General features: G+C 36.9%; 1 protein-coding gene and 1 pseudogene across 1 annotated transcript; one reads left to right on the top strand and one right to left on the bottom strand.

Moving 5' to 3' along the window:
* Positions 1-1264: 1264 nt before the first annotated feature.
* Positions 1265-2332, top strand: LOC149205150 (uncharacterized). Its single transcript, XM_089393424.1, has 2 exons — positions 1265-1813; positions 1946-2332. Exons 1-2 carry the CDS (start codon positions 1280-1282, stop codon positions 2147-2149), a joined length of 738 nt encoding a protein of 245 aa, XP_089249550.1. The 5' UTR covers positions 1265-1279; the 3' UTR covers positions 2150-2332.
* Positions 2333-7806: 5474 nt separating this feature from the next.
* LOC149205149 (organic cation/carnitine transporter 4 pseudogene) lies at positions 7807-8683 on the bottom strand (annotated as a pseudogene).
* Between the last annotated feature and the right edge of the window lie 12233 nt (positions 8684-20916).

Here is a 20916-nt window from a genome sequence, read left to right as displayed (position 1 = left end):
CAAACATTACAACTGAAGAAAGAAGAAAATACATCCAAATAGAGATGGCTGCACAACAAAAAAACAAGAAACAAAAAACTCATTCTGAATCAAGTGCAACCTCTAAATTTGGTAGTTGCTCATCTCCTCATGGTACTTCTACAAGCTCTGGAGGTAGAAGAACAATAGGGGATTTCCTTAATGTTGCTGGGAGGGATGATGTGGATGGAAAGATAGTCCGTTTTCTTTGTGCTTGCGGTGTACCATTCAATGTGCTTCGCTCTCCCTATTGGCATGAAATGGTAAAGGCCATCAATGAAGCCCCAAAAGGATACAAGGCCCCCAACTATGAGAAAGCTAGAACAGTGTTATTAGAAAGAGAAAAAGCTAAGGTTCAAAGAGCTTTGACACGTTTTACAAATGAGTGGGTAGATTCTGGGGTATCCATTGTATCAGATGGGTGGACAAATATTAGAAACCAACATTTGATAAATGTTCTTGGTGTTTCTTCTAGTGGTGCAGTATTTATTGCATGTCATGACTCCTCCTCCATCACTGCATCTGCACAAAACATTGTAGATCTCCTATTGAAATCAATCAAAGATGTTGGTCCGAATAATGTGGTTCAAGTGATCACAGATAATGCAGAAAATTGTAAGGCAGCAGGAAAAATTATTGAGCGTACTCATCCACACATCTTTTGGTCTGGGTGCCTGGTTCACACATTGAACCTTTTGATGCATGATATTGTGAAACACAAAGAATGTGGGTGGATTGCTGAGGTTTACAGGAGAGGGAAGCAGCTCATTAAATTCATCACAGGGCATACAAGGGTAAACTACTTCTATGGCACTTACTCCAAGTTGCAATTGCTTAAAATTGCAAAGACAAGATTTGCTAGTTATTACCTCACCTTTAGGCGGCTAGTGAAGGTGAGACAAGCTTTAACTAATCTGGTGTGTGCTAAAACATGGGATGAAATTAAGACTGACATAGATGGTGCTAATGCAGTCAAGGACACTGTTCTTGACAGTTACTTTTGGGGACAGGTTAAATATGTTTTGCAATTCACCAAACCAATTTATTACATGATCAAGTTTGCAGATTCAGATTGACCAGTAATTGGGGAGGTGTATGAGCAAATGGATAGCATGTTGGGGCAGATTAAAGACATTGTTAAGCCTAGAGATATCACCTTGTACAATTATATTCGTGTAGAGGTGCAAAACCGATGGGAAATGCTAAATGTTCCATTGCATGCACTAGCATATGTTTTGACACCTAAATACTATCATCCATCATGGCTTTCAACACCAGCACCTGGGGGGGAAGCAGGAGAAAACCACACCAAGATCAAGAGGTTCACCAAAAATATATGGCTGCATTGAGTAAATTAATCCCTGATGAGGAGGACGCTGCATTGGTACAGAGACAGGTGAGCAACTATACGCTCAACACTGGTCCATTTGGGAGCATGCATGCAATTAAAGATCGAGAGACTTTTTCTGCTCTTGAGTGGTGGAACATGCATGGAGGGGGTACTCCACTTCTACAGAGTTTGGCATTGCGGGTGCTATCACAGGTGGTAAACACTTCTTCTGCAGAGAGGTGTTGGAGCTCTTATTCTTTCATCCACAGTGTTAAAAGGAACAGGTTGAGTTTAGACCGGGCAGAGAGCTTGGTTTATGTTCATTACAACTTGCGATTGTTGTCCCATTACTGTGAAGATGCAAAGTCTAATAAAGACTTGTTGATTTGGGACAAGAATCCAGAGGAACCCAATTTGGAGGATGGAGTGTTGCGACTAGAGCAATTAGAGGATGCTCTTATCCAGGTATGTCCATGACTCCATTGTGGTATGAATTTTCCAATTTTCCCTTATAAAGCATTTCTCTAATTCATGTTTTTAATTTTTTTGTTAACTAGTGTTTTTTTTTTTTTGCATGAATTTTTTGAGCAATTCTAGGATGATGATGACCGTGTTGATATGCCACCACCCCCACCCCCATCTGGTCCCTTGGTTCCTAGGTTCCATGGTTCAACACCAACAGCAGGGGGTTCTTCTTCATCAGTTTCAGTGCCACGACTTCCACAGGCACCATCTTCTTCATTGCCACCACGTGGAGGCCCGCCACCACGTTCTATTCGTGGTGGAAGGAGGAGAGATTAGTAGATATATTCACAATCTACTACTTTTTGTCATAGATTACTCATTAGACTTGTAGACTTGTGAATTTGAATTTTGAACCTTTTTGGCTTGGCGGTGACCAAGTGACATATTTTGTAAACATTATTATTTGAATTTTGGACATGACAAATGTTGACAGTTGCTCACTTGCTAGATAAATCATAATATGCTCTATGTTTTATGTTTTATAATATGCTTAAATGTTTTATGTTTTATAATATGCTTAAAAATTTGATGTATGTTTGTAATAGCTAGAATATAGATGATTGTTGTACATACTAGTAACTACAATGGAATCATGGATGCCATATCTATCTTGATTTATGCAAAAATATGCATGTTTTCATGTCTTCTACAATTAATTTGGTATTTGGGATGTTTGTTTTGAGTATAAATGCAAAAAAATATAAAAAATATATATATATATAGCAGACGCTTCCGCGGACGCTTCGCTTCCTAGATTTTTGGAAAATGACGCTTCGGCATCCCCGCTTCCAAAAAACGCTTCCGCTTCGCTCCCGCTTCGTGCAACATTAAAGACAATCGTCAACTACACACCATAACATCTAAAAATATTATTATAATATTGATATATTAAATTGATAATAAAATAAAATCACAATTAAATTAAATTAAACGTTTCACCGAGTCAAATATGTATTTTTAATATATTAATGTGATATTAAATTGAAAGTTACAAGAATGACTTGCGTATACTGTATTTATTTATTAAGTAATGTTAAATTCTTTATTACATCAACGCTAAGGCAAACCTAAACTTGGGATACAAAATAGTTGCCGGATTTTTATTTGACGTGTGGTGTAAATTGTTTTTCCTAAATCATTGAACGTCATTAAAAAAAATGGGAAAGTTAAACAAAAAGAGAGTGAGCGACAGTGATTGCATTTGATGATGCATTGAATATTGTTATTGATGGTATACATTTTATAATAGTAAAAAAAAATTAGGGTAAAGTTCTATAGGCAAAGTTTCTAATCTAGAAACGGAACTTTGATTTTTGAGTTTTGATTTTTAACATAGATTTAAGTAGATTTAAAATTAAATTTAAGGAAAAATGTTTTGATTTTTAATATAGTTTTAAGTAGATTTAAGTGAAGAAAGTGGATAATTTGAGTATTTTTTTATTTTATTTTATTTTATTTATTTTTTATTTTTTTATTTTTTTTTTTTTTTTTTTATCTTAGTTGATTTTCAATAGATTTAAAACTAGCATTTGCATTTTATGTTGCAAAGGAAACGCCGTAAGGCATAGAGTGGGGAAGAATAGCGACATGTGAATGGGCATTGTTGAAAGCAAGGGTGGACGATAATGTGTATTCTGAAAATGGATATTTTGTTATGGTCAACCTAATGCATTCATTAATTAGATGACAACAAAAAAGTTTCGAGCCCAGGTTGAACCAACACAAATCTTTTCAACCAACACAAATCTTTTATACAAGACTAAAATTGCCTAAATGATTCCTCAATTAATGGAAATAACCATTTCCCTCCTCTAATACCTAAAATACATTGTAGGAGACCGATTTTTCAAGTAACTTAATATAACTAGCAATTGCCCCAAAAAGTGCAAAGAGAGGTCGATTACAAACAAGTTTTTTTATGTATAAAGTGTTGAGAATGGAGGATCTCGGATTAGACTTTAGTTGGACTCCGTTGGTTTGGGAGATGTATCATGTGTTACCATTTGTGCATATTATGGGCATAAAGTCGGTTATGATGATGGAGATTATTTTCAACCAGTTGTGGGTTGGCAACAACTTTTGTGAATTCCTTGGGTAAGATTCGATCTTCTGGATAACGGAAATTCCAGTGTCCATTTAGTCTATACTAGAGTACAATGATTGTTGGCAAAGCTAAAGAAACTTCCATCAATTTATAGAGCCAATGTAACTCGTAGTCATCATTTTTATCCATACAGGGCTATGATTATAGGTACCAACCATTTGAGCAGGCAGGGGGTGTATTTGCTAAATAGGGATCATGTTATCCTCGTGGAGTTATTGGTTGCACTTAGAAAATATAAAGTAGGATTGAGCATCGACTATCTGGCTGGATGGAATTTTTGATAAGCGCTGGCCAATTTTATCTATTGTGTAATCATTTCCCTGATTTAAAGGCTGCTCTGAGTTACTAAGAGAGACGGTTCTAAAAGATAAGGCTTCGAGAACCTTACTTTAGTTGGTGGAGGCTTAGTACATTTTCTTCTGAAGCTTTGGCCTCAAACTCGAAAGCTACTTGTAAAGCATTCTCCAAAGCATTTATACTAAGCAGGTCCATTTTTCTTTGGATATTTTGGTTGAGAGTCCTCTGAGAAGTGAGTCGAGGAACTTCCAATTCGTCACCATGGACTTGAAGCCATCAAAAATATTGTTTGATGCCTTTGACTAGGTACTTGCCTTACATGAATCCACTGCTTCATGATTTCCTCTGCTTTCCCCTTCAGGTATAACCTATCTTGCAATTCTTGCTTGAAGCATATCAAAGTTTGTGTAGGAGGTGAATTTGAGTTGACTAAGTCTCGTACAAGAGCCCACCGCCATGTTAAGGGTTGGTCACTCCATACCGACTTCTTTTAGCATCAACTTTTGTGCATCATTCAGTTGTTATATTTGAAAGAAGGCTTCTCGTACAAGAGGCCACCACCATGTTATGGGTTGGTCACTCCATACGGACTTCTATTAGCATCAAAATCTGTGCATCATCCAATTGTTACATTTGAAAGAAGACTTTTAGGCTTTGTAATGAAGCATCCATCACTTATATTTTAGGATTAAAAGCTTGATATATAGTTCATATATCAGTGATGTTATTGTCCCATAATACCATAAGACTGAAAGATTCATATCTGGTTGGAATTTCGATGATAATGACGGCCTCACATTCTGCTAGACTCCACATTTTCTGAAAGGCCGGGAACATATTTTTCATTTTAGATGCAATTGTTGGTTGTCAAATATGTCTTATACATTATTTTTATTGGACTTCATGCCTGTAGAGATATTTACTCTTGGCTACTTCCCCAGCCATGATAGAGAAAAGGAGCCCAAACACTTGTGAAGCTTCTTCCTCTGCATAGGTGGTGTGTCAAAATGGGTTCTCTTTTTGGCAGACATTTGAGTAACGGTCTTCCGCCAATATAAGATTCTGGTATGCAAGTATAATTTCAACATAGAATTGCCTACATGAACTTAGACCTAAACATTGCCTGAGAATAGAGACTTCAAAGCTAGTTCTTCAAGCACATGTAATATAGATTCATTTAGAAAAAGGATGCGTGAAGACAATTGTAATGTTGAAGACAGACTTTGATCACCATATTGAGGAACTAACATTGTGCCCGAGCCCTACTGGCTTGAGAGTTTTGACAGGGTTTGTGTTCGACTAATATAGTCAACGAAGGTGAGTATTGAATAGGTTCTGATTGGACCACAAAACCATGATGAGTCTCAATGATTCCTCAGCAAGGCATCAACCAAAACAAAGCAGGAATTACACAAGCCTTTCGGGATGCTCTCTAAAGAAGCATGAAACTTCTCATTGTGTTCAGCAACATTTCTATTGAAGGTCAAGTTGGCTCATGTAAAGCAAGGGAAGTTTTGCATCTTCCATAACTTCACATTGTCAAAGACAGTCGTATTCTCTTGTCCAATGTAAGAAGAGAGAACACTTACAATGCAATATATTCATAAAAACATACTAAGAAATGATAGTTATCAAGATAGAATCTGAATTCAAATGTGGATACCGTACAATACATAAAACAATTGGCCCACAAAACTACAGTTCAGAAAATTTAGGAGTATACATATTATTAAAGCAAAAACATGCACTTCTTCAAATTTATTGAAAAAAATAGGCATGTGGATAGTCCAGACTAATTTTATCAAAAATTTTAATGATTGGATAACATAAACCCCTACAAAAATGCTCGAAGGTCTGTTGAGCCTTCTGATGCAATCCCTTCAAGAAATGTATTTCCTTATGATAAACTATAAACTGTACGAAACCCAACAAAAACTAGAGTAGCAGGTCTTCTCTAAAGAACATTAGATTTATTATTGAGATTATTACAAGTTTGATTTAAAAAAGTTGATAGCCATCACACTATTTTCTTGTGCTTGGTGGGCGTATGTATTTGTTTGCGTGTGTTGTGATTCTACTTTTGATAATGCAAATGATGTAACCTATTCTAGGTGTTCTGGAAGTAAGAAGGATATGCACAGACATTAGGTACACCCTTTCAAGTTGAAAAATAAAAAATAAATAAGCACATATCAAACAGAGAATATATGACTAAATATCTAGTGGAAGCTACTTATTTAGTATGTTGGCTCGGTTGGCATGCTTCATTTGAATGTAACTTTGTTTATGAAGGTCTAAGCAGGCCTTTAAGGTGCAGGCAACAGTGTCCCAACTACAAATGCAGTCTCCTCGAGACTTCACACATGAACAAAATAGACAAACCTCTCTAGGCATCAGCAGCAGCATAGTCTTCTGAAATCTCCCATGGCTAGCTCCTAAAATGTCGTTAAAACATGCACTGAATCATTGTAAACGCTCACTATATCTTAAAAAATTATTATTACTTGTAAAATTTGTCATTGAAAACAGAATTTTTGTGCGACAGGATAAACAAATTAGTGCAGCACGGACAATCAAGTGAGGATCCGCAGGTTGTTAAAAGGCGAGCCCGTTCGAAAATGCACCTCCCCTTTGAACTTTCTCATTAAATAATTTTAGGTCGAGGGGACCCATGTGAAGGCTTCATAGCAGCACGGATTAAGAGCATATGGATGCTGGTTATATGAATCTTTCAATTTTTGTAACATGTCAAAGGCTGTACTTGAATGGAGTGGTGTTCATTTTTTATGAAATGAAATAAAGTGCGAGGTTGAACTGCAGGGAAAATGGAAACCATTTTTTCCAATAGAATTAATTTAGATTTATTTTAAATATAAATCTAACATGAGTCTAGAGGGATTTAATTTATTTAACAAATATTATTTTAATGTTTTGTGTGGTTATTTTTTTTATTTTTGTTTTTGTAAAGTTTTATTTTTTATTTTATTTTGGTGGATATGAGCAAAATTTCAACTTTGATGATGGAGGGACACCCTTACACATCATACTCGATCGGTTTAATGAGACAAGTAAGAAACTTGCAAACTAATGACACTAAGTAAGTTAAAAGACAGGAGAATGGAAAAAAGGGATGCATGGAAGGTGTTGAGTATGAAATGATATAGCCACTCTATTTTAATTTATTTAGGCTTATTATTCTTAATGAGGTTGGACAAGTCCCTATATGGTTACACTTCACTAGAAGGAGGATATAACCACAAAAATGAAATAATGCAAAAAGTATAACTTCCAAGCATCATGATTCATTTCCAACTTCAACCCACAATCTTTACATCCCAATATACTAGATGAAAAATATTCTTATGAATAAATGACTAATGTACCTCATGCGTGTTGAGTCTCCATCATTGGATGAGTACACTTATTTCAAAAAATGACCTGAGCATATGAGAAAGATGCATCACAAGAGTTGTGTATGTGGATAATGTCAATTATTATTTCTATAATGTGAATCATGGAGGGATGATGATTATTATCTCATGATGCCCATGGCTTCTTTCAGCCTGCCCTTCACCAGGTACCACCGCGGGGACTCCCAAACGAATGGCAGAACGAAGATGCAATACACGGCCGAGGGAATCGAACCCGCGACGTACAGATATCTCCAGTTGCCGGAAAAGTAGGACAGAGCCGGCAGCACTGCTATGCCGAGAGAAAAGAAGTAGAAAGTCGACATGCCAACCGGTGCTCTCTTGGACGGTCCGACGGCTTCCGTCGCCAAGACGAACGACGACAACCCCAGGCCACCATTGCTAATTCCCGTCAATAGACGGAGAATTAAATAAACCCAGAAATTCGGCGACATTGCCGTCAAGAAACCAAAAATGGCATTGCAGATGCAGACCAACTTCAGGACACCCTCACGCCCCAGCGAAGAATCCGATAGATGCCCAGATATCCCTGCACCTGTATCAAAAAATAAATCAGAAACTGAAAGAAAATCTTAATGGCGATCAGCCGTCAGATATAAAAGCGCACAGGGGCTGAAAATATCAATTACCGAGCAAACACCCGACAAAGAACGCAGACTGCAGAAACCCAACTTTGTATTTCTGGCCGCAGACGAGATCCCATCCGCAGACCGTCGAAACCCCGGGGCCTCCGTCCCAGTCCCATGAGGCCCGGTCCATGGAGCATATAGATCCCGTCGGGCTGCAGGATTCGAACCTTGGCTTCACGGAAAGGAAATCCTCTGGGGTTTTCCCTCCATTGCAATGCCAATGGGGTTCATAGTCGGCAAAAATCATGACCATCGTAGGAAAGGCCTCCAGTGTCCGTGCGAGGCTCGACAGCAAGAAATGCTTAATCTGCCACCGCCCGAACAATAACTCAGAAGACACAGAGGCCATTGGGTTGGGAGACAAAAGGACAGTGTGAGGATCAACGACCAAACTTCCTTCAATCGTCTAACACCACAAATCTACGGTCAACAATAAGACACGGCATCGGCTGGGGCAATTCATTTCAAAGGGAAACGCCTTACGGCGTAATGAATTGAATTTTGTATCCCAAACTCGGTCAACAATAAGACACGGCATCGGCTGGGGCAATTCATTTCAAAGGGAAACGCCTTACGGCGTAATGAATTGAATTTTGTATCCCAAACTGTTTTCGAAATTATATCCATATGGATTAACTGTTAATAGTTTTTGTGAAGATCTATGATAAACACTTCACTGTTTTTGTGGAGATCTATGATAAAGATCTATGATAAACACTTCACTGTTTTTGTGGAGATCTATGATAAACACTTGCACTAGTGGATCACTTTGAAGAATACCTGCAACCAGGGCAAAGCCATGTCCAAATGACTTGGTCAGCTAGCCAAATAATGCTAGAACATAAATTATAAACTAATGAATATATTCTCTATTCTCAGGAATCCTCTGCTTTTTATATTCGGATCATATAAATAATGAGATCAACATATATGAATCAGAATAAGTGATTAATAAACCAACACAAATCCACAATACAACGAAAGTCACCTTCCTGATCTTAAAATGACCTTGCATTCTGCCACCAACCAGCATTTTCTATTAATTAATTTAACAAGAGTTCTCTCTTGTTTATTTAAACTGCATGACTCCATTAGGCCTGCACAAAATTTAATTTGAATATTATTAAATGCAGGCCTGCTAATGGTGATGGAGTAGTTGATGGCCACCATTTCCAAATCTTATATTAAGTCGTAGAGATGGAAATCGTATATATATATATATATATATATATATATATATATATATATATATATATATATATATATATATATATATATATATATATAGATAGTTAGTCACATTAGCAATTATAATTCAATGGTGCTGGCTTGGGCATTGATTTTGAGAATATCATCATTCAAATTCAAAATTCAAGTAAGCAACCTGCCTACTCTTTCTGAATCAAAAAGGGAAGTTATTGGTTTTTTCTCATTTCAAGGATAATCTGTGTGTTATGAACTCACAAAGAGTTTATTATAGATAATAGAATTTTTCGTCCAATTTCTGTGTTGCAGGGTTTTTTTCTTTTCTTTTCTTAGTGCTGTTCCCTGCAATTGGAAGTTATATTGAGTGGTAGAGTCATCATAACTGCTATGTATTAATCATGGATAGGGATCATTATGAATAATATGTACATGTGCATGGGAAATGATAAGCTCTTGCTGCTTGCTCTATTAATGATGAAGGGAAAGCGTGAACTTTCACAGGAAGTCCTCAATTTTTGGAATATTTGATGGCGTCTAAGCTGGCGGTAGAGGATAACTTTGACTTTCTCCATCCATGGCACTGAAATTCTATCTTCGCACAGATTTTCCTAAAGCTAGAATCTCATCAGAAAGCCTTTTCAACCTTAAATTTCCGATAAAACTTTAATGCTTTTAAACTGTTTAGGTGTGTGTATTATATGACTTGGAATTCTGAAACTGAGTCTAACTTGAGAGATTTTGAACCAGAACTCCTTGATGTGTCAGTCTTAATTATTCAAAATCATTGAAATTGGTACATCCAGGAATTTTACGAAGTAAAGATGGAATTGTACCACTAAGTAAGATAAAACAAGATGGATTTCTGCGACGAATTAATAGATCAAAACATCATAATGAGAGTCCATGAACTCATGGGTATCTTAACGTAGATAAAACTGAGTGAATGAGGAAACTTGCAGGCATAAAGTAGAAACCTGAGCTTAGAGAAGCCAAAAAGCACAGCAGATTTTGGAATGGAAATAAGCTTTCCTATTTTGGGTATTCTAAGATATCTGTTTTTGTATTTGAAAAATCAGGTGACGTGGCAAATTTATCTCGACACTAGACTTGTGACTGAATTCTGATAATGTTGGTCTGTGATGAACAATTGAAAGGCTATAGTCCTTAATGTGAATAACCTATGCAAAATTATCTTTACCTGCTTCAATATAAATGAGTTCCATGGCCTTACAAGAAGGAAAAGTGTCTGATACCAACTTGACAACTTCTGATAAAAACAGCATACATGATACAGTACAGAAAATCATACAAAATATTAAGAGTTCAAAAAGAGAATTTGTTGGTGGAAGTACTCTGGTAGAGGATCTCGATGCTGAAGGTGCACTCAAATATCATAGAAGGAAAAGCAACCGAAAAAATCCCAAGTACTTTCAGAAAAGAAAACTTGTTGCTGGAAAGAGCAAATCTACATCTTCAAGATCATTCAAAATATACCAGGGATTTACCGATGAAAACTATCCTGCAGCTCTGAATTCCTTCCATGAGTTTACACTGCCTGTAGATGAAGATGATTTTTCATTGATTAGTTCTCCCACTAATACTTGCAAAGAAGAAAGCTTCGAACTTGTTTTAGATGACAATGGGGCTTATACTATAGACCCTTACATTGGGCCTTATGATCATAAAACTTTAAGGGAGGAAAATCTGCAAAACAACATCGATATACAAAGAAATGTTGAAGAGTTTGGGGGTTGTCAAACAATTTCAAGAAATGGATGCAGACTTCCTTGGTCCTGGTCTGGAAGGCGAAATGGTAGAGGTAAAAAATTGAAGGGCATCAGAGGGAAGAGGTTTTCATGTGGTGTGCTGGTTGCCAATAGGAGAAAATCACTCTCTGATTCTGCTAGTACTCTGCACTATCAAGAACCTATTCAATTTGAATATGTTACAGATTTTTCTTCCTCGGATTGCTCCTATTCAAAGGATGAAACCCCATTGGTCAGATCCCCCCCCACACGAATGTTTTAACCTTGGACTCGCCTCTGGACGATTATGGTGATTCTCCCCATGTAAACAACAGACGTTTCAGTGAGCTAGATCTCCATCCTCTCATCAAAACTCATCACAGGACCAGAAAGTCAGGGATTAGTGAATATGAGACAGAGGAGGAATCCTTACAGATGAGGACTAACGAAAACATGTTAGTGAATAGAAGCTTGAGTCAAAAGTACAGTCCCAAGTCTTTCGAGGAACTGGTTGGGCAGAGCATTATTGCTCAAGCTCTTTCCAGTGCAATTAACAAAGATAAGATTGCACCCTTTTATCTTTTTCATGGGCCCAGAGGTACAGGGAAGACATCTGTTGCAAGAATATTTGGTTTTTCTTTGAATTGCATGGTTGATTGCAATGCAAAGCCCTGTGGAAATTGCAACGGGGGAAAGAATAAGAATAAAGAATAAGAAAGCTTTCGCCAACAGAGAACGAGAATGCCGAGGAGCCATGAAATGAGTGACCACAAAGTAGAGCGATCAAGTGAAGAACTGGTGTGAACTGGTGTGAATATTCGGCTGACTGTGTACCATGGGTTTTCTGTCACCTTCTTCACCGCCGAATGGATGGACGGCTCTCCTCACCACACCCTGCCATCTTCGTCAAGGGACATGATCCGCTTCATAGAGCTCCCTGATGTTCAGATCGAAGGGGATCGAGGCGCCTCAGATTGCTGTCCTCTCTCATCCATCCACAGACGCTTGGCCTCTCTTCGCTGACGCTTGGTTTCTAAAAAGGCCGATGATCTAATGGTTGGAGTTTATTCCATCGTCTAACAATCGATCTAAGGGCCCATAACGAGACACCGCGGCACAGAGGGGAGTTCCTCTCAGAGGGAACGCCTTACGGCGTAATTAAATTTAAGGAAAAATGTTTTGATTTTCAGTTTTGATTTTTAATATAGTTTTAAGTAGATTTAAGTGAAGAAAGTGGATAATTTGAGTATTTTTTTTTTATCTTAGTTGATTTTCAATATAATTTTAATTAGATTTAAGAAAATATTTAGGTGAGAAAAATGAGATGATTTGAATATTCTTTTTTTACATTTTTTTTTGTAAAGTACTTGATATAGTTGGTTAAGTTATTAATATAGAAATATTAATGTACATAGGTTGTGTCGTGTGGTGAAATACAAATTAGATATAATTTGAAAAAAAAAATCATGCAAGAAAAATTTAATTGATTATGCAGATATATAGGAAAATAGAAATTGAGCATCATTTTCTTTCACCCTAGAGAACATATTTACAAATCAAATTTGCATTCTCAAAAACTAGTAGTCATTGTTTCAAAAGGATCTAATAAGAAATACAACGAAGTTGATTGAAAAAAAAAAAAAAATCATTGAGGGAAAAGTTAATTGATTATGCAGATATATAGGAAAATAGAAATTGAGCACCACATCAATTTCTTTCACACAGAACATATTTACAAATCAAATTTGCATTCTCAAAAACTAGTAGTCAATGTTTCAAAATGATCTAATAAGAAATACAACAAAGATGATTAAGAAAATGATGTGGACATAAAACAATTGCTAAGAACAAAAGTTAATAATGTAACGAACCATTGGTGCAAAGCACATGGGTCCAAACTCAATTGAGTGAACCAAGTCCATAATTTAAAATCCCTCGTAATACCATCAACTCTAATTATTGTAATTTCTATACTTTATTCTCTTGAAAATTAACATACAATATGGAAATTTTTTTGTCCATATAAACATTAAATCATTTGAATAATGTCCCTTGTTTCACAAATAAGGTGTTCTCATATGCCACTTTGGTGTTTCACCTCATTGTGACCTTAAAAATATTATTATTAAACTTTATGTATTTAGTTTGGTATAAGAGTATTATATCATTTAATTTATTTTTCCTACTTTTTGTATTTTCAAAATTATCTTTTTGATTTTTTTTTCTTTATTAATGTTGTTGACTACAAATAGAGTATGATTTCACCATGGTTGGGATATGACTGCCTTAACTATATCTTCAATGTGTATGTCATTATTTAGTAGTCCCTAGTATGTGAACCCTAAGGTTGAGAAAGTTTTGTAATAACTATAATCTAGGTATTTTTGTCGGCGTGCTAAGGGTTAGTGGTTTTTATTTTTTATGTCTCTCTCTTCATGATAAGGTTAATTTTTGGGGTTAGAATTTACTAATTATTGTGGATTCTTGGCATTTCATTTTTCTTTCTTTTCATGATTTCATAACATGTTGTTACTAGTTTTACAGTTTGTTTTTTGAGAAAAAGTATTAAGTTCAAAATATTTTTATTTTATATAACCCCACAACTAAATGATTAATTATTTTTTTAAGATAAATAAAGACACATTTTAGATTCATCCAAATAGGGTGTTAGACACTAGGACCAACAAATTTCCCATATGCTTATAGGATTTTAGTTGATATATGCCTACATGTGTTAGCATTATGAAAAGACGTCAAGGAATAAGAACAATGAAAGGTTTCATTGTAAGATTTAGCCATTCAATGACAATTTCAAGAATGACTTGAGTAGGATGACGGGTATGTGCTCACCATGCAAAAATCAAGGTTCAAGTCTTTTAAAGATAACTTCTTATCCAAAGATGTGGAGTTTGTGGTAGTGGAAGGAGACTCATGCAACTTTGTGGGTGTTGGATTTGATCCCATGCTCGATGCCTATGCTTCAATTACAATTGTGTTGGTTAGTATTTATGTTTCTCCTTTACAACATTATGTTTCTAAGTATCCTTGTTTTGTTGCTCTAAAACTCGATCTATGTTATTGAAGAATTTGGAAGTCAAAAATCATTGTGGAATAAGAGCTAGGTGGAGTACCTAATAGTCTCCATTTTCCTACCTAAGGCATCTAGCCTACCGTCTATTCCTTTACCTAATCAAATCTCACCAATATTATCTATGGCTTCTTTTGTACCTAACTACCCTTGGCTCTTGAGAACCAAGCTTTTCGTGGTCAATGATTTAGTGTATCTCTAAGCTGAATTAATCATTTTATGTCATTATCAGGCTCAACTCCTCTAGCTTTTCTCACAACTTCCTTTTAATGTCTAGAAGATAACCCATTTCTCAACCTACAGTGGAATTCCAAAACCCTTTTGAAGGTTCACATGCTCACTTTTAACTTGAAAATGATTTCCTATAAGCATGCCCCTATTCATTATCTGTAAGTATTACATTCATTGGTTCCTCCACCTTTTAGTTGTCTCTTTATACCTTCTATCAATTGTGAGCTTCAACTTGTGAGGATTGTGGGTAAAGGGTTTAGCCCCTATGTGCAACAAACATGGACTCAATAGAAGCACTTCATATTCTATCAAGTTATCAACTTCCCTGCAAACACACCAATGCATCATTAAGCCCAGATGGATGCCATGAGAGTGTTTTTAGATTTACACTACCAATTCCCTACATAAATGAAAGCTAAGGTGGCTAACATGGATTAGGCCATCAAGTAGAAAAGTTGGAAAATATCCAAGGAATGAGTCCTTGAATTTGGTTATTCTGAAACAAGAGATAGTAAGATTTCCAAAATTATTGAGATATATTGGCTAAATAAGGCCTTCATCCCCTAGATGGTGAAGGAGAAAGGTAGTTAGTAGCAAGCCATTATGTAAAATCTAAATGTGTTGGACCATAAGTTTGATGCCTTCTATAGAGAATTTTTTAACATTAAGACCATTGATATCATATTCAATTGTTATTCAAAGACCTAAAACAACTCAAACAGAGATATAGACCAAGTCTTGACTTCTAAAGGCGCTCTTTCAAATCTTATTTTGCTAGATTATGAAATTGATGTTCAAATGGACAAATATTATTAGCAGAATTAGGAACATGAGCCATAATGTTAAACCCCTTTTATTTATCTTTGTCTAGAGAGAGGAGCAATCACAACCTCTTCAAACACATGTTATATGCTCTTTTTTTGATACCAATATGATATTTAAGTACAACTACAGGCTTACAGATAATTTGAAAAACTATCAACAATTTTGTGAAGAAAAAACGATGGTCTTTTTGCATTGACGTGATCATGATTTCTGAGGGGACAAGTCACATGTAGTATTATATGTACTTTATTATATGACATATTATTATTAACAATAATTGGAGGATTCCATTGAGCAAAATTTATGAAATGTAGCGAGGTTACAAAATCTTGCCAAAATTCTAAGGTAGGAAGGTATGATTTAGATATTATCAATAGGCCCAAAAAGAATGTAATTGAATTAGTTTTCCAAATACTTGAAAGAGGTATCGCCTAACATTTTTGACATGAATATATTATCCCCAATCATTTACATAACAATAGATAAAACAAATACATGATTAAGTTGGTTTTCATATATGATTTCTTATGACCATTGGGTGGGATTCTATTGGACATTTCTTCTTCATCTCTCCTACTTTTGTCTAGAGTTCTTATGAAGTAGGTGGAGTACTAGCTGGATAATTTAGACCCGAAGTATATTTTCCTAAGGATTCTTCTTATTTGTTATAGTTGACTTCATCAACTTAATAGATCCAACTTTTCATTGCCCAAGGGCCTAACTTACCATGGGATTCTTTACCTAAGTCATGTGGGACCATATTTTATTTTAATGGACTCTGAGAAACCTAATCTCAGTGACTTTCTAAAGAAAATGGAGTCACTAAAGGTGGAGGAGGAGATGGAGGAGATTTATCTTGCAGAACTAGTTAATGATCCTCAAAGGAACCTACCCACCAGATTGATTTTCGCTGCATCTTTTTACAATTATTTCACCCATTTTGATAACGAGCAACTATACAACCTGTATCAAAATAATCCCTATTCCATAATGAGACATGCTTGTAATCTAATATTTGAATCTAGGAAAATTATTTACTAGTTAAAAGAATTTAAATGGGAACCCAAGACTGAAATCCATTTCTACACAAATTCTACCATAAATAGTAATACTTTTTAGTTCAGTTTCATAAGAGACAAAATGAAACTTTTCTAAAGTTGATCCAGTGGTTTGGAGAGAGGGAAAATATAATAGATGCAACATCAAATTTGGAAGCCACACCAAAGCATGAGTAGAGGTTAGAACTTTTGTTAATTGATTGAAATAGGGAGACCAAGGCTTTAGCCATGGGCCAACATTACCCCAAAACCACTTAATTGAGTTAAAGATATGATCCTTGTCTTCAACACTGACAATCTCAACAACGAAAAAGGCCCTTCGCACAAAGGTGGATAGAAACATCTTACCTAATCACAGGGAGCTAATTTTCATGATCTAAGCATGAAGATTTGCAAGCCATGGCCAAAACCCAAAGAAACAATAAATGAAACTACTAGATTTGAGTAAATATGCTTCTTCATCAACCTTTAAGCTAAAGGGAATGAAAATGGAAGGAGCTTCACGAACCAAAATATAGGAAGAACATATAGAAGATTGATGAAGCACAACATTCTTGATAGAAATAATTCCAGGAGACACTGAGACTCGATCTAATGCTAGAAAATAGTAGGAAGACGTACGATTATGTGCCAATGAAGCATGGGGAGGCACACCAAAGGGAGGTGTAGGCCCAGTAGGGGCCACAAAAGCAGAAGGAGCCAAGGGCATCCACGAGAAAAAAGATTGCTATCAAGAGGAGGGGTGCCATAGTTGGGTGCAACAATGGAGGGATGATGCCTAGGGAGGAGGTTCATACGCAGCTTGGGTACAATTCAATTAATTTTAATTTTATTATATGACATATTATTACTAATAATATTTAGCTTAAAAAATACAGACATTTTTTTTAAACTATAACGATTATATTAATTATTTAAAACCGGTTGGGCTGAAACCAAAACAACCATCATTACAATATTCAAAATTCCTTTTAGTTGTAGCTCTCATTTTCCTTATATAGGTGTAGATTTACTCTAGATTACGGGATCAGGTTCCATGTAGGTTCTTCATCATTCTTGCTTAAGGCTCCTTGTGGCAGGAGGCATACTAGGTTTGCTTTTGCATCTGCTTCCTTATTTGAGCCACGCAGAATATGGAAAAGGAGATAGGAGAGAAGTCTTGGAGCACGTATCTCAGCCTTTGAAGTGTCTTGTTGAGCGCCAGATTGCTGAAGTGGTCCTCCGAATTTAATATCTTTATCAAAATTTATGATTCTCCGAAGACTTGTATTTCCTTAATGCCTTTTTCACGTGCTATCTGATAGGCTTTTAGCAGCCCAAGGATTTTTGCCTAGTTGTTGGTTCTCTGTCCAAGTCCCCAGCGAAAGCTATCTTCACGAATACCCTCCGGGGAGTAGATCACTCTGCCTACTCTTGTTGTCCCTGGATTGCCTTGGGAGGCACCATAAAAGAAGATTGTTGTTTTACCCTGTTTCCTCCACCAAGCTTGAAAATCTAAGTCTGCTTCTCGTAGTCTCCATTGAAGAGTTTTACTAGGGCAAGTGGTGTTGTTTATCCTGTCTCGAAATATATAAGTTCCCATCCATTTTTTTCTTCCGGGAGATGCATGTTATCGTTTTTAAGGGGATGATTGGCCACAGTCTCGAGGAGTAATGCTTTTGCTTTTGCTACCACCTTCAAAGGGGAGTTCAGAATGTTGTTGAAGATCTGGTCGTTTCTGGCAAGCCATATTTTCCAGCAGACGTATTTAGGTACTGCTTTCCAGATTTTGTTCCATGTTGTCTTTCTTTGGGTCATGTGAGGATAATGCATTCTCCAGGTGCTAAAACGGTTAGCTACTTTGACTTGCGATGGGGCAGAGACATTGAGGCCTTGAAGGATGTAGTCCTTAACTTCTTGAGCAAAAGAGCAATCCACAAACACATACTCCATGGTTTCCTGGGCTTTGCAGCAGAGAGAACACCGATGTGGCTCGTGAATACCTCTTTTACTCAGATTGTTGCCAGTTAACACTTTCCCATGCATTAATACCCAGGTGAAGAAATTTATTTTGGGGAGACTGAGAGGGTCCTAGACTTGTTTCCACACAAATGCAGTATGGCTCGAAGCTTGTTGTGGTTGAAGAGAGCCAAATCCATGCCTTGCGTTGTAGATTCTAGTCTTTCCCCATCCCCATTTGTTCGTCAAACACATGTGAACTGGTGCTAGTCCCGTTAACCCTTCTTCTAGGAGGGTCTTTTGACTGCACATTTGATCTAGAACTCATGGGATTTCCCAATTTTGCCATTTTTCGGAGTCGTCCCATATCGAGATATCTGCCAAGGTGAGAAATCCTTGTTGAATGAGCCAGTTCCTGATTTCTTTGATTGCTTCATTTTTTCTCAAAGGCGATTGTCCCATTATGCTATCTTGCCACAACATCATGTTTTTTCCATTGCCAGGAATGCAATACAAGTGCTTTTGGAAGAACTCTATCCCATAGCGACAGAGATGCCATACCGACGTCCCTTTGATGTTGTTATCTATTTGAATGTTCCTTAGTGATGAGCCTTTTAGATATTTTTTCTTTATGACCTGACTGACAGGGTGTTTGCTATTTGAGAAGAGGGTCCAAAGTATTTTACCTCCAAGATCCAGATTGGCAAGGCCTGGGTCTCTTATTTGCAGGCCTCCTTCAGATATGGGGCGTTTAACTGTATCCCAATTCATGAGGTGGAATTTTCTTTGGTTTCCTCTTCCTCCTCTCCACAGAAAATCCTTGATAAGTCTGGAGATCTGTTCCATGATCTTCTTTGGAGCCAGAAGAAAGGAAGCCTGATAAATAGGCAGGGAGGACAAAACAGATTTTATAAGGATGAGTTTGCCAGCATTGGTGAGCCATTGACCTCCCCAAGCTGTAATCTTGGACTTAATTTTGCTTATTACCTCTTTCCACAACGATAATTTGTTAGGGCCCAGGGTTATTGGTAACCCGAGATATTTGATTTTATCCCAAGAAGCGAATCCCAAAAAGCCTAAGGAGAGGGTTATTCTCTGAATTGCTTGTTGATCCACATTCCACCCATATATTTCACTTTTCCTTTTATTTATAAGAGCTCCTGATACGCTGCAAAATTTTTGAAGAATTCCATTGTAAACTTTGGCTACCTTGATGGAGGTTCTGCCCAGAAGAAGAGAATCATTTGCGAATAATGCATGGTTGAGAGGCTCTAGCCCTTTCGTCAACCTGACTCCTGGAGCTGTCCCTACTTTCTTTTCAGCTGTCAGTTTTCTACTTAACGAGTCTGCCATCAGTATGTACAAGAAAGGGGAGAGGGGGCAGCCTTGCCTTATTCCCCTCGAGGCTTGAAAATAGTTTGTTGGCCTGCCATTAACTAAAGGTGTTATCCATGGATTTTCAGTACAAGCTTTAATCAAATTGACAAAGTTAGAGCTGAAACCAAAGGAAAGGAGGACTTTGTACAAGAAAGAAAGATTTACCTAGTCGAATGTGTTTGCCATGTCGAGCTTTATGAGCATACCTTGCTCCTGCCGAAGGTAACTGGAGTGTATGACTTCTTGCACCTGTATTACATTGTCTAGTATGTGTCTCCCTTTGACAAAGCCTCCTTGGGTGGGAGAAATGAGTTTCCCAAGCAATGGCTTGATTCTGTTTGCTAGAAATTTTGTCATTATTTCGCATGATGCATTGCAGAGCGAGATTGGCCTAAATCTATCAAAAGTGCCCGGATTCACTTCTTTTGGTATTAATGCAAGGAAGGTAGAGTTAGTACTACCTCCCACTTTGGCTTTTTGATGAAAATATTTAATCATCCTCAGAAGATCAGTTTTTATTATTTCCCAGCAGATTCTATAAAAATGAATTGAGAAGCCGTCAGGTCCTGGTGCCTTTTCTGGTTCCATGGACCATATTACTTTACATATTTCTTCCTCGGAGAAAGGTTTCGTAAAACTAGTGTTGTCCTCATTGCTTACCAAAGATGGAATGTGGAGAGAAATTTCGAGATGAATTCTTCACTCCCATTCCCATCCTCTTTATACAGTTTCTAGAAATGATCTTATGCTGCCTTTTTTAGCTATTCTTGACCTTTGTGCACAGTCCCATCTGAGCAAGTGATTTCAGAGATATGATTTTGAGATAGCCGGGCTCTATATTGCCTATGGAAGAAAGAGGTATTTCGGTCTCCAACTTTAAGCCACAGGCTACGAGACTTAAGCCTCCAAGTCTCTTCTTCATGGTGGAAAGCGCAAAATGATTTGATTTGGGCAGCTTGTTCTTTTTCTAAATCTAAAGTAGAGATCTCCTTACTTCCAAATCCATTTACAGATCTGATAAAAACTGAACTGTCTCCTTTCTGTTGTTGGTTGGAGAATCTGAGGGCTCTTTAATCCATTTTTCAAAGCTCTCTTGGTTATTTTTAGTTTATGC

The sequence above is a fragment of the Pinus tabuliformis genome, chromosome 1_2, assembly GCF_031772625.1.
Source record: "Pinus tabuliformis cultivar Carrire ecotype Pingquan chromosome 1_2, CPIR1, whole genome shotgun sequence".
Classification (NCBI taxonomy): domain Eukaryota; kingdom Viridiplantae; phylum Streptophyta; class Pinopsida; order Pinales; family Pinaceae; genus Pinus; species Pinus tabuliformis.
The sequence above is the reverse complement of the archived record's forward strand: the minus strand, read 5'-3'. Positions and strand labels throughout refer to the sequence as shown.